Source organism: Schistocerca americana, chromosome 2 (assembly GCF_021461395.2).
Source record: "Schistocerca americana isolate TAMUIC-IGC-003095 chromosome 2, iqSchAmer2.1, whole genome shotgun sequence".
Taxonomy (NCBI): Eukaryota; Metazoa; Arthropoda; class Insecta; order Orthoptera; family Acrididae; genus Schistocerca; species Schistocerca americana.
Window position 1 is genome coordinate 290,503,362 of NC_060120.1, and position 15,091 is coordinate 290,518,452.

Sequence of the window (15,091 nt, forward strand, 5' to 3'; positions counted from 1 at the left end):
CATACGTTATGAAGTTTGATTTGAACATTAATAATTTTTTTCGTTGTTTGTTCCCAATTCCGATATTATACTCCGACTTTTTCTAACGTGGATGTTAACTTATAACCTCACATTCACAGTTTCGGTATTGAACTAAGCCAATTGTCGTGACGTCACGTGATGGACAGTGTGAATACATCCTGGCATGGCTTGACATGACATGACGGACGGTGTGAATGGCCTGTAGTGTGGTGCAACCTGCATGCAGTAGACCTACCGTCTCACAGGGCACTGTGAAAGTAGATCGTTTATATGTATATAATAAACAGATGCCGGTATTTAGATAAAAATGGTTGCGGGCATATTCACTGTATAATACTGCGGTACAGAAATTGTTTGTCGTAGACCACCAAAATATTTAGTTAAATACAAAAGAACATGACATTGTATCTCTCTTTCTCGCAAGAATTATGTTATCTCTCTAGGCAATTTTTGACGCTAAAGTTTCAAACAATAACACTAATAAAGCAGTCCGATGGACAGTGTCACGCATGTCGGTGTCAATGACCTGGTGATAAAGTATGAATCTGACATTGCTACCATCTAACGACAAACTCCTGAGGTCAGAAACGGGGATCCTTACACCATATGAAGAAAAATCTGTATTTACCACATATCGCGGTCTTCGCGCATCCGGTTTTGTCAACAGCTTGATGTGGCGCTTTCGCTTGGAAATCGATTAGCCGTCTTCTTTTTTTTTATCTAGAAAAATTGCAGTCTCGAAGCTACAGTCGAGTTACCGTGTAATCGATTACTGCATAAAGTACTGACGTATGATAATGCCGCACGTTGCGAAGTGGTGTTCATTTGTTTACTGTGACGTTCGAGTTTTGTGTTTCTATGAAGATAAGTAATTGCCACGATGGCTGATGCCGGTGTAAACATTGGGAAAACGGAAATGGAAGCCAGTGACAAGCATCTCGAGGTATTTGTCGCGTAATGAGTAACATCTTATAAAAAACATAAAAACTCGATTCATCAATCGCCTCAGTAAACACATCGCAGTTTTATAAAATAATGTACCAAGAAATGTTAAGTCTTTGGAAGAGTTCTTTTTATTTACTGTTGTCACCTTACGCACAATTGTCTCTACTTCTGGTAAAAATAATATCATGTTAATTTCAGGAACCTACACAGGCTTTGACAGATATTGAATTCCAGGCGTCCCAAGTTATTGAACGCCTCGAGGAAGCTGTGGAGAAAGCAGAAAAAGGAAGAAGTGAAAGCAATGGACAGGCCTGGGAAAGTTCATATGGATTTTTACCATTCCCACGGAAGCCAAAGGATGAAATAATGAATATTTTGGAGGTATTCGCTACACCTTTCATTTTGATTGTTAGGTACTTGTAATGATGCAACGAATACGTACCTTGTCTTCCCAGCGACGCAGTAGTGTTTCTTTCCATGCAAGTAATTGTAACAATTGCGAAGAAATATTATTTCAGCTAATAAGCCATCTTGTTGAAGGTTGGTGCACCTCTCTTGTATCCATTTTACTCGTGTTTTCAAAATAATAATTTATGGGTCTTGCAGACAACCTCTTCCTTCAACAAAACTTTGTATTAAGGTAATTCTCCTGTATTTGTTGTTCAGCGTACTAGTATCTTTATGAACACTGATTGTTAGTTGTACCAATATTCTCGGAGTCATAAATACACTAGTGGAATTTATAAATTTTTGGAGTGTCCTTTATACACCTTTACAACATACATTGTCCCTGTATTTGTTTCTCTCCAACATCTTTTGGTTACGCCCAGCATGTTAAGGCTGATTAAAGCTCAGACGAAGGCATGATTCTGTATTATTATTATTACGCACATAAATAAAATGAAGAAAATTCTGTATTCATCCATACATCCAAAGAAATATAAACTGCAGTGATTTATTGTGGCTTAACATAGTGCTGCTTTTGTTTCGAAAACCCAATGTCTTGAGATTTACATACACAGAAATGCAGTGATGGTAGTCTGTTCTCGTTTGTATGTGAACACCATTGCACTTACACATATCGGAAATTGTGGATCTTCACTGTTCATATCCACTTGACAGTGTAATTTTCGAGAATGACAAAGGCTGCTGTACACACACAAGAATACGATTGATATGATATACAATTTTTTGTGTATTTGCATCTATTGATGTACAGATAATTTTATTTTAAACAATAGATGTATACATAATACACTACACATGTAATATGCCGTTTCTCACAACTACATCGATACTCTGCAAACCACTGTGACGTGCATGGCAGAGGGTACACCGCACTGTACTAGTTATCAGGGCTTCCTCCCATTCGGCTCACGTATGCAGTGACTGTTCGAATGCCTCTGTTAATAGACTTTCTCAGGATAGTTTACTTCTGTCTTAGAGTGTGCCATTTCAGTTCCTTCGGCATCTCTGTGACACACTACCATGGATTAAACAAACCTGTGACTATTCATGCTGCCCTTCTCTATATACGTTCAATATCCCCTGTTAGTCCTATCTGGTATGAGTTCCACGCACTTGAGCAGTGTTCTAGGATGAGTCGCATAAGTGATTTGCAAGCAGTCTCTTTTGTAGACTGATTGTACTTCGCCAGTATTCTACCAATAAAGTCAGTCTACCAAATGTTTTTTTTACCCATGATTGAACTTACGTGATCATTCCATTTCATATCCCTACGAACTGTTACACCCAGGCATTTGTATGAGTTCACTGATTCCAACTGTAACTCATTAGTATTATAATCACATCTCTCCTGCAATAGCCTGAAAACTTGTAGTTGTATAAAATGGAATGGCTTTTTAACTTACTGTGTAAAGCTAATGTTCACAGCCTGCTCGTTCTTCTCATTAAACCAATACACAACTGTGTTCAAGGACATACCGCAACTCAAATCTGAGGAAACGCTGACGCCAAGTCCCTGGCAAATGGTTGGGAAAGAGTTGCAAGCTATTCACTGAGGAGTCACTCTGCAGTCGTGCCTTCTGCGGAGTGCTATTTAACTGTACAGGAAGCAATTTGCTGCCAACCTGTTTCCAACTCCCATTGTTAACATTACTTTGTGTGCGGGGGCCTGAGTTGTTCAATTTTAATTGCACATACCTAGGGCAGCCATACTGTTTTAATAGTTATATTGAAAAAAATCAGTGTGCGACCATGAAAATTGGTAGTGGTGTCAGTCCTCTTCCGCATGTTCACTCTTCAATGCCGCACATTTTTCACAATGTAGAGTGGTTTGGTAGAGAGATTGGTTGTAGAAATCTGTCTTTTGGCTGTACAGGAAACATTCCACCTTAAAAATCACGTAGTCATTGTTCTGGAAATGCCCACCACTCAGCAGTCTCTTCATTAAGGAAAGTGGAAGAAGTCATAGGGTGCCGTATCATTTCTTCGCTGTTTTCATCGGTGGTGAAGCCACGTTCCCATTGGTTCTTTGTCTTTGGGTCATTGTGATACTTATGGACACTGTGGTTAGCACACTGGACCTTAATTCAGGACGACGATGATTCAAACTTGCGTCCATCCATCCTATTTAGGTTTTCCGTATTTTCCCTAAATTGCTTGAGGCAAATGCCGGGACGGTTCCTTTGAAAGGGCATGGCCGACTTCATACCTGATCCTTCCCTAATCCAGCGAGACTGATTACCTTGCTGTTTGGACCCGTCCCCTGAATCGAACAAATAGGTAACTTAAAAATATACAGACATGAAGAATAAACAAGCATGCTTCATGAAGATAGGACAGGTAGTCAGTTGTGACCTTAATGACGGAATCAGCCTGGCATTTGTGTGAAATGATTTAGGAAAGTCATGGAAAACCAAAATAAGGATAGCCGGACATGCTCTTGAATGTGAGGTCAGCATCTTAACATCTGCACTGCTGCATTTAGTTGGTACTTATCGTACAGTGTTCTTTGATATAAACAAAATTTTGCTCCTCATCGTTGCACATGTCAAGGGCACCAGCTGGTGATTGAGGAACTGTGAACTTGCTGCCATGTCCCATGCACCAACTCTAGACCGTTTGGGAAACTATCTCCAGGCGTGCCATCAATAGTGTAGCTGTATTTTCTCCTTTTGTTTGTGCTTATCGACAACTTAGTGCTTCTGCCTTTTGGTGAGTGGTCTCCGTTAATTCTAAAGTATTTATGTTCTACAAGATCTTTCCTATAATGTTTGACTATAGAAATAAATAATCCCATTCAGAAATTTGTGAAATATACAGAGGCAGGTGTCCAGCATCTCCGAGAAATAGAGAAACAATAAATAGCTACGCCCACATCTCGTGGTCGTGCGGTAGCGTTCTCGCTTCCCACGCCCGGGTTCCCGGGTTCGATTCCCGGCGGGGTCAGGGATTTTCTCTGCCTCGTGATGGCTGGGTGTTGTGTGCTGTCCTTAGGTTAGTTAGGTTTAAGTAGTTCTAAGTTCTAGGGGACTGATGACCGTAGCAGTTAAGTCCCATAGTGCTCAGAGCCAATAAATAGCTACAATGATTTAAAGTTTTGGGATTTGCAACATGAGTTAAATTCTCATGACAACTCTTTAGTTGTCTCTCTCGGGTGCATGCCAACCTTACAGTGAACGGCACATGTTGTGTGTCACTCTAGCAGTTGTTTCCTGCTCCAGAAGAGGACGGACAAGTACGGTGAAGGCCATCTCATTAGTAGACCTGTTGCATTTTCTAAGTGTTCTGCCAATAAATCACAGTCTTTGGTTCACTTTCCCCAAAACATTATCTATCTGATTATTCCAAGTTATTTAGTTGAATTCACGGCCTTTAGATTTGTATGCTTCATCAAATAACTAAAATTTTACACCTCACACTTTTCATTACTTAGTTAGTTGCCACTTTTTGCACCATATCTTGTATACCATCATTTTGGAAATTTTTATTCTTGTCTTTGCTTCTTCTTGATACTGTAGCCATATCATGTATCCTTTGTTATACCATACCCAAAATAGTCTACTTTTCCTATACTTTTTTGCCCAGTTATCTCATTCCACAAAGTTGTTTGCCCCCCATCTTTTAATGTTGCTTGTTCTTTCACAAACTAATGCTGCAGCTTCAAGAGTGTTGGCTTAATTTTTTTTAAATATTTGTGTCTTGTTTCCAAACTTTTATTGGACTCACCTGTTGTGCTCTTAAATCGATCCTGGCTATGAGACTCAGGACTGTTAGTCAGTGGTCACTATCTAAGGATTTTAGTAGCTAAGAGTACTGTTGTTCTTTATTTTTTTTTTGCTTTTGATCACTGTACTGAGAGCTGACCCTTCAGAAAGTAAGTAGGCGTACTGCTCATGTCACCTGCCTCTTCCTAAAATGACCATTGTCATGATGTAGCAGTAAATGTGATTCATATGATCCGGTGACATATTTCCATTGGTCCACAGTTCAATGTCAGTGATCGCATGCCCACTGCAGTTGTGGTTGACAATGTTGGGTTGACACAGAAATAGGTAGGGGTCACCTGCAACAGAACTCTGTGTTCAGCAGTGTGCACTGAAGGGCTTGCTGAGAAATATTTTTGCCTGTGCCAGCACTGAACTGTATTAGATCTGCCACAGCTCGTACTGTAGCCTGCTTTATGGAATGGGTAAGCCTCCACATTCTGTGATGAGGTGGCATTGCCCAATACCTTGTTGCTTTCTTGTGGTTCACCAGCCGTCAACCACTTTCTATAGTTACTCACAACAGTAGCAAGAGAATAGCTGACCAACTTTGCTGTTTCTGATTGTGAAATGTTTGTTCCCATGCAGCAGATCCTAACAAACTGATGTTTGTCAAATGGGCTAATGTAACAATGAAAATATCAATTATTGATACTATAATGTGTAGTGAATGATACTATAATGCATACTAAATAATGCTATAGTGTATAGTGAATAATACTATAATGTAATTGTAGTGTCAATGATGTTTGTCAAAGTCACTCATTTGAAGCCCATATTGCTGCTAGAATGATTCCTTGTTGCTGTCTGCTGCCCTTGTATAGTTTCCTTATCATGTCATGTGACCACTATGCCAGCAGCTAGCATTCGATGGGCTTTATGTTTTGGTCCATCAGTGCATATTTTGTACGGGTATGGACCAGTTCATTACTTTCTTAAATTACAGTGGATAATCGGACGAGCATAAAGTCTAGTTACCACTTACTGGTTTCCGAGGTAACCTTTCTTGTAAAGAGGCCCAACAATATATATTTTAAGTTGTATAGAAAATTACCCAGAATTAATTATCCTTGAAGCACGAGACTAAGAATATGACAGTATTGAACCCCAACTTTTTAGTGTCTTCCTGGAAATATGTGGCTTTGGTTAATCATAGTAGAAATTAGTTCATTTGTAAATATGTGTCTTTTCGATTGATGTTGTGCACTTATGTTTGCAGAATGGGACCATACAGTATTCTAATGTAACAATGTTGTCAGTCAAGACTGGAAAAATAGAAAAGTATTACAATCCTGAAATTATATTCTTCTTGAAAACTTCAGTATTTTCTACATTGCTTTGTCTGTAAAACATGGATACACACCAGCCTGCTCCTTGTTCACATTCCAGCACTACACAGCTGTCATTCCACAACCACATCCAGTCTTTTTATTTCTTTCCTTTTCCGCTCCTCCCCCTCCCGCCCCTCCACCCCAGCCCTCCGTCTAACCTGCAGCACTTCACTATCCGCCACCCCCACCATCCTCCTCACTCCCACCCAGTCACCACTCCCATCGTGCACTGGTGCTGCTGCTCGCAGTGTAGTTTCAATTGCCTGAGACTGCAGTCGTGTGTGTGTGTGTGTGTGTGTGTGTGTGTGTGTGTGTGTGTTGTCTATTGTTGACAAAGGCCTTAATGGCCAAAAGCTTTAATTGTGAGAGTCTTTGTTGTGCCTCTCTGTGACTCAGCATCTCCGCTATATGGTGAGTGGCAACTTTCCTTTTCATAATATTGTTACAGTCCATCCTGGATTTTCCATTGCAGAAGAATGTAATGTTGGTGGGTAAATAACTAACTGAAGGTTGCATGTAGGATTTCACAAGGAGCAATTTGATTGTATTATAGCTGTGCATTGGATTTTATCACAGCTTGGAAGCAGATTATCTGGCCACTATACAGACAGTTGAGATTTTAATTCTGGATATCCCTTGTTTTTCAGGATTTAATAGTATTTGAGGAAGGTAAAAATCGAGATGATGTTGCAGAAGATGAGGGAGTCAGCACTCCAGCAGTTGCAGTTCTGCCTCCCCTGGATTCCATTTCGAGGCTAGCAGTGCTGACCCAAAGCATTGCTGCATACGCATCGGGGCTGGAGAGACAGCATCTTCAAAGACTTGTCACTAAAATAACATCAGACGTTACGAGATGGCTGAGTCACATATTCAGGTATTTATACATATGTTTTATATGTGACATACTGTTACTCACTCTTCTAATGAATTTTGCTGTTCATATAAATTTGTCTAATTAATTTTTACATACAAGCAGGAACAAAACTTCTATGTAGCCTAAACCACCCGTAAAAATGAGCCCACATCATCAAAGGAAAATTATTTTTATAACTAATATAAATGAAATAGCAGCTTTAAAAAGAGTCAAAAAATAGCGACAAAGTGAATTGATGCAGTGGTAAACACTCTGCACTTTAATTTGGGTGGACAGTGGTTCATATCACTAGCTGATCAGTTGGATACAGGGTTTCTGTTTGTTCCTTATGACCAAGAAGTGTTCCTTTGTGGAGAAGCTGGCAGATTTCCTTCCCAGTCTGAGCGTTTGCTCTGTTTCTAACGAGCTTCTTGTCAGCAGCGTGTTAAACCTAAATCTTGTTTCTTGACAAAACAGTGATGTGTGGATCTATGTGAGCCAATTCCACAAGGCTTTTGCAATAAAAGATGTATGTAGGTTACATGGACATATCTGTAGCTATTTGGTTATGAGAAAATGAGAGAAGCTATAGGTTACTAAAGACAGTTTTAATCTATCTCAAGCATCTTCTAATGCAAAATCATCAATTTGTTGCACATTGTGACAATATGATTCCACAGAAATAAATAAGCATGTGACACACAATGTTAGTGCAGTTGTAAATGAAGAAATGTAATTCATATCCCTCCTCTGTTAAATTAAGTTTAATTGATGTGTACAAGACAGAACTGGGTAATGACAGTAAAATAAGCTTTAAAATGTAACCATTTAATCTTGTATGAAATACATATTTTTAATTTTTAATAACTCATAATATGTCTGTCACAAGTGACAGTATCTTTGGTTGTGACAGTTATTATCTGCTAATGCACTAAGCAGTTGAAAACTGGGTAGCAGTAAAATAAGAATTGTTGCATGAACCTCATTAAAGACTAGGAAACACGCGGATGTGATTTGCAGCACTACGGAAGGTGTCTGCACCGTTTTTCAAATTTCACAATGTGCAATCACTCAGCTATATAACAAACCTCTATTTTACAAGAAGTTTGTTTTACAGTTTGACCAAGTGCGCTTGTCCACTTAAAAGGTAAGAAAATGTATGTCAGATTGTAAACCTTAAGTTGGTTTGCTACATAAGTGATTGCTTGTGCATCGTTAAATTAAGTTAAACAATGGAAAATCCAGGATGGAATAATGACAATATTATGAAAAGGATAGTTGCTACTCACCATTTGTTGATTCAATGTGACTAAGGAAGCATAATATTGTGTTGAACACTGGTATTACCATCAGGGAATAGCTTGAAACTACAAATTTGATTCATGTATCATATTCAGACTTAACACTTGTACGTCACAGATTTATATGTCATCTTCAAAAGGCTATGTCTTTGCACTCGCTGAATGTTGGACACTGTTCATATGAAAGTTTTATGTCGAAATTGTCTGTTTAGCTGCCTCCTGAAATAATGAAATATTTGTCATTCGTCCTGCAAAACCCTGTATTTAGGAGTGTATGTAGTGCACTGCACTGTAGTTAACCTTTATAGATCCTGCCACATAGAATGATATTTTTTCTTCTGCTTATTTCGCCAGCTAAATTACAGCATGCTCGGTCAGCAGTCTTTAAACTCTGATGACAGTATCATCTTTGTTTATTGTATTGAGTTGTGGTTATGGGCCACTTCTCTGATAAACATTTTATATTCCATTTTTCAGAAGAAAAAGGAAGAATATTAAGAAATTATCTTCAGGAGACATCTCTTTATTGGACAATACAGTGTTCTGTCAAAATTATTGTGTTGCTTTGTTAAATTTCATACAAAAAGTTTCTCTTTGATTTGTAATTGCAATTACATTTCTGCCAGTAGGTGACTGTAGAAGTATTTAGCTTCCGTATTTACTTTCGACTATAGTGAGCTTGGGACAGCACAGTTCCTTCCATCCTTTTTACTAGCACCTACCTGTGAACTAGTCACAGCAGATCGCCGGTAGGAAAGCCGAGCAGAAATTTACCGTACTGCGACTCGCACCAAGCTCAATATATGACATAACTACTCTGAAAATCGGGAAAAGGTCTTAATTTTGAATGAAAGGTGGAAATACTGGCAAAACTTTGGTATATTCTGAAGTTGAGAATTACACATTCACTGCCAAGCCTATGCTAATCCTAACATGTTAGCAAGTTTATGGTAATTTATTTCCCGAAATCTGAACAGCTACTAAACACAGACTGTTCCTAAATGAAAATGCTCGTTATGCTATTATGTTTATCGGTGTCTAATGCACTCAAGCTTTCGCTCACCAATCTGCTGAATATATGATGTGGGTTTACTGTCTTTTCTCATACAAAAAATTACTTAAGAAATTTGTACTTTCTAAAAGAAACACACTGGTATAAATATACCTTCAATTTAAAACACGTTCAAAACATGTAGCACAAATAAAACCTGCAAACTATAACTTCCTTCGGAACTCCTCCTACACATGGCCGTATCATCTAGGCTCCAACTACTTAAGACTCATGTTAGCATTCTATATCTCGGAGAGAAAAGACGCACCAAGAATACTCCGTTCTCATTGGTCAGTTTTTTTAAGGCCAATAGAAAAACATCATTCTCCCACATTAGTCCATGCTTTTCATGGCTAACCAATCAACAAATAACACACTTTCGACCTGTACTTTTCCCGAAATAAATATTTAACATTTTGATATTTGTATTATACTTTACGTTATTAACTATTTTCATTTGCACTCGAATTAGCTTTCCTTTTACCATAAACTTACTTAACAAATTATGATACAAAATTCTCCGTCATCTGCATTCACACTGTTTCAAAACTTCCTCTTACTACAGCATTCATGAGCAGAACAATGATTTACATATTTACTTTAGATCACATTCATGCATCATTCACACTACTAAAAGCAACACAGAACTGTACAAACATAAATAAACAAGAAAGCCTTCGAGAAATAAACCGAACAATTCACAAAAACATTCTCTTGACCTGTTTCTTGAATGTCTCTGTCCGCTACTGTACTCCGGTGGATGAAAATTAGAACTACGTACTCGACTGAACCCACTTCAGACCATCTGTCACTGTGCACGCACGGGTCATTCTCCCAATACACAGGCTCTAGATAGGAGCAATATAAGACGTCATGTCTCAAGCATTATTCTTGGATTGCTTCTTTAAACTTAAGGTCATAATAATATGATATAGCCTAATCCTTGAAGTATCAAAAGATAAAAAGAATTGTTTATCCTTGCAGGTTTCTTGACAGTGCTTCATTTTTCCATGATGATCCCATGGATGGTGTTGTACGGCTGACTCGTATGATGCTGCATTATAAGTATCCGAAATACCTAGAGGATGGCTACGAAGCCCTCTCGTCACACCCTCCTGTTATTTACAGCAGTGTTGCTTCACCTCTAGGAGTTGTTCAACATATCTGCCGTCAGGTAAACCTTTTGTATTTTATGTAGAAGCACTTAATCGTCATAATGCAACTAAATAGAAGAATAACTTATACCTAGTTTTGTTGTCATATTTTTGCTGCCACTAGATAGCTTGGCTTCCTTGCAGGATGGAAGTAAAAAAGAGAGAAAGAAAGAAAAGAAAAAGAAGTGTGTAATGCAGATGTTCAGTTACTGTACAGTGCAGACAATTTTGTATTTGTATGTGGTGGAGGAGGCACTTAACTGTTTTGGATAGTATAGCTAGATCATTTGGTCCACACTAGATTTTATTTTGAAGGGATTTCATGGATTTGTTATTAGATAATTTATTGTAGACTGCTGTCAGGCTATATATCCTCCCAAAAGTTACTGTGTTTGAAATCTCTTATGATATTTCTGTCGTGTCTATTACTTTTTTATCTTCTTAAAAATAAAAGTTAGTGGTGGTGTTGTACGTAATGAAGCTTTTTTTTTTTTTTTTAATTTCATGTGGATTATGATGTTAAGTTGAAGAAAAAATTGCAGTGTTTCAATAAATCTGTGGTGTACAATTCATTTATCACAAATCAACTTTCCAGACTTAATGCATTCATATGAGGAGCTGAAATGAAAAATGTAAATGCCATTTTTCTGAGAAACATGTAATCTGTGTTTCTGCATTCTCAGTACTCTGTTGCACATTCCTAGACTTGTTCCAAGTGTCAAATCGGAGAGAAAATGTTTTAGACATTCATTACTAGAAGGTGCATGGTCTTTGTGTCAAGCAGTGCTTCGCTCAGGAGTTCAGTCAGTTAAAGCTATGAACCCATTCCATGTGATTCCAGTGCACGCAACTGACTTCTTTGATTTTAAAGGTACTGCTGAAACATTGTTGTCAATGCAAGTAAGTAAAATCTCCAAATTCAGTATGATCAAAGTGTCTTATACTCATTCATCTCAAGTAGCTATTTAAAACTCTAATTCCGAAACAGAAGAATGGAAAAATGTCAGTTTACTTAGGAGGAAAGACCATGGCAGACACAGGCTATGCCATACTTCTTTCCATGCCAATGTTTATTAGCTGCAAAACAGGAAGAACTGTTTAGTTGCCATTTCCTTAACAGCATGAGAGTTTACCGTAAACTTTGCCACATCTGATCACAATAATGGAGTTGTATAAGAAACAAGTCAATACTGAGGGATGTTTTTTTTGTGAATTTAATATTTTTATGCTGCAGAAATGTGAAAGAAATGAGAAACGATTTTTTGTTGACTACAGTTCTGCTAGTTTAAATATTATTGCTTTACTCCTCTACTTGTATTATCACAAGTAAAACATAGTGCCTGTGTATTAATGGCACTTGGAACTGTTAGGATTAGGACTTGAAATTACAGTGACGACATGTGTTTAACGAACAACTTTATTCGTAAAGGACCGCACACTGATCAAGGAACACACACAGACAGAGAACACACACTGCTAGGACAGCTGTGTACATAACAACATCTGTGGACACCAACAATATTATGTGGCGGTAAAATTTGAATCTCAACATGCCCCCTCAATTTTTACACACAGGTATAAATCGATGAACCTGAGTCCTTAAGTTTGTGGTTCTAGGTTCACAGTCAGTCCAACAACACACATCTCATGCTTCGGCGCAGGAAAGGCCTTCGTCAGCACATCTGCTACCATGTCTTCTGTTGACCGATATTCCAGTTTCAGTGGATAATCTTGCAGGGCCTGGCGAATGAAGTGGTACTTTATGTGAATATGTTTTGTCTTTGAGTGGAAAACTGGATTATTTGCCAATTTTCCAGCTGACTGGTTGTCATTGAACAGTACAATGTTTGACAGCTCCACTAAACCCAGCTCCTTCACGAAGGTTGATAGGTGAATCACCTCCTTTGCTGCTTCGGAGATACTCATATACTCAGCCTCAGTTGATGAGAGAGTGATGGTCCTCTGCTTGCGCGAACACCATGAGATTGCTGACTTGCACAAGATGAAGTTGTAACCAGTATAAGACTTCCTGTCAGCATCAGAATTTCCCCACCCTGCATCTGCAAAACCGAATATTCCCTCTTTATCCTTGACGTAGGTTAGTTTCTTGTCAATTGTTCCCTTGAGGTATTTAAGGATTCGTTTAGCTGCCTGCCAGTGAACAAGATTATGGCTGTTGTTGTATTGGCTTAGCTTATTGACTGCATGGCATATATCAGGTCGAGTGCCAATGACGATGTACATCAACGCTCTGAGCAGTTCCCTGAATGAATGGATACTGAGTCCCATCCGCTGTACTTGCAGCTGCAATATCCAGTTTGATCCTGGTCACCAACAGGGTTCTTACGGGCTTGCAGTCATCCATTCGGAATCAGTGTAAAACTTCTCTGATGTAGCCACTTTGACACAGCGTGAGTTTGTCAACAGGCTGATTTACATCAATGCCCAGGTAGCATTTCACAGGACCAAGATCCTTGACGTCAAATCTGACAGATAACTTGTCCTGGATCTGCCTTGTCCTTTCCGGGTCTGATGATGCAATTGTGATGTTGTCAACATAAGTGAGCAGGAAGACTTGACAATTTCCCACACTGTCCACATATACACAAGGATCTGCACTAGTGAGCTGCAATCTGATTGACATCAATGTGGTGTTTAATTTGGCATGCCACTGTCTGCCAGCTTGGCACAATCCATAGGTGGCTTTTGTAAGCTTGCACACTTTGTCACCAGATTTTAGCTTCTGGAGCATATCATCTGCCTTTTTGGCTATGTGATGGTCCTCCTCTACATCTCTCATCTTCTGTAAGAACTTGGCTAATTAGTCCGGCTTTTTCATGAAGATTTCAGTATCTATTTCACCATTGAGGAATGCAGTGGTGAAATCCAGCTGTGAGACATGCAAGTTAAACTTCACTGCCAGAGCCATGAGGAGTCTGAATGATTCTTGCAACTGGAGAGAATGTTTCCACAAAGTCAGCTCTGGGTCTTTCGTTGAATCCTCGTGCAACTACTCTGGCCTTTCTTTGTAGCAAGGATCCATCACTACCGTATTTGTTTCTTAAGACAGTTCTGCAGTCAATTATTTTTCTGTTTGCTGGTCTGTCCAGTGTCCCAGGTTTCATTCTTGACTAGCGACTTGACTTGATCGTATATAGCGCGAAACCATTCTTGACTATCTGGACCGTTCAATGCATCCTCAACACTCATTTCTGTTGCACTAGCAGCAAAGCTGATGTGATGACTTGAAACATCTGGTACAAGCTGTGGAGCAGGTGTGACACTTGAGGAATTGCTGTCCTCACCACACGACAGGTTATCATCTGAAATGATATTGTGTGGTAGCAAGGTGACTTCTTCTTCTTCTTCTTCTTCAAAACTGTAAAGTGGTTCTTCATCAGAGAATGATTCTGACTCACAGCTTCTGTTGTCACTCAAGTCTCCTGGTGAAAGCTCCATGCAGATGATTCTTCTTTGGCAATGATGTTGTTCATCTGCAGAGAGGTCTACATAGGTTTGCTTGGGTTCAAAACTGTTATGATCAAGGAACCTGACATCTTATGATGTGTTTATCTTGTGGTCTTTTGGCACCCACACACGATAGGTACTTGAACAGTCTGAGTAGCCTACGAAGATTCCTTGGTTGCCTCTCAAATGGAACTTCCCCTTATTTGGCAATTTGTCCAGGATGATGACACTTTCACTGAATACACGAAGATGTGACAGGTCTGGTGTCTTCTCCATCCACTTTTCATATGGAGTTCCACCTGAAAGTCCTTTGGTTAGTCAGCGATTTCGGATGTGGTTGTCTGTGTTAATAGCTTCGGCCCAAAGTGATGGTGGCTGTCCAGACCCCAGCATCATGCAGCGAGCCACTTCAACCAAGGATCGGTTCTTTCGCTCAGCAACACCATTCTGTTGTGGTGAATAAGGAACTTTTCAACATCGCTGTATTCCTGCCGCTCGGAAGATGGAGTCCATCCTTTCATTGCAGTATTCCTTGCTGTTATCTGACTGGAAAGATTTGATTTTACATCCAGTCTGATTTTCAGCAAAGTTCTTGAATTCAACAAATCTGTCCACAACTTCCCCCTTGTGTCAAAGAAAGTAGACTTGACACCATCTGCAGTTGTCATCTATGAAGGTTACAAAATATCTTGCACCACCTAGAGATTTTTCTCTCATTGGCCCACAGACATCTGAATG

At 39.2% G+C, this 15,091-nt stretch overlaps 1 protein-coding gene across 1 annotated transcript in view; it reads left to right on the forward strand.

The window, feature by feature from the left end:
* Positions 1 to 811: 811 nt before the first annotated feature.
* LOC124593673 (putative pyridoxal-dependent decarboxylase domain-containing protein 2) overlaps positions 812 to 15,091 on the forward strand; it is an 80,331-nt gene continuing 66,051 nt past the window's right edge. Inside the window, exons 1-4 of the mRNA XM_047131966.1 lie at positions 812 to 964; positions 1,165 to 1,347; positions 7,174 to 7,400; positions 10,716 to 10,905. Coding sequence (XP_046987922.1) covers positions 902 to 964; positions 1,165 to 1,347; positions 7,174 to 7,400; positions 10,716 to 10,905 — 663 coding nt within the window. The 5' untranslated portion in view covers positions 812 to 901. The remainder of the gene's footprint in view (positions 965 to 1,164; positions 1,348 to 7,173; positions 7,401 to 10,715; positions 10,906 to 15,091) is intronic.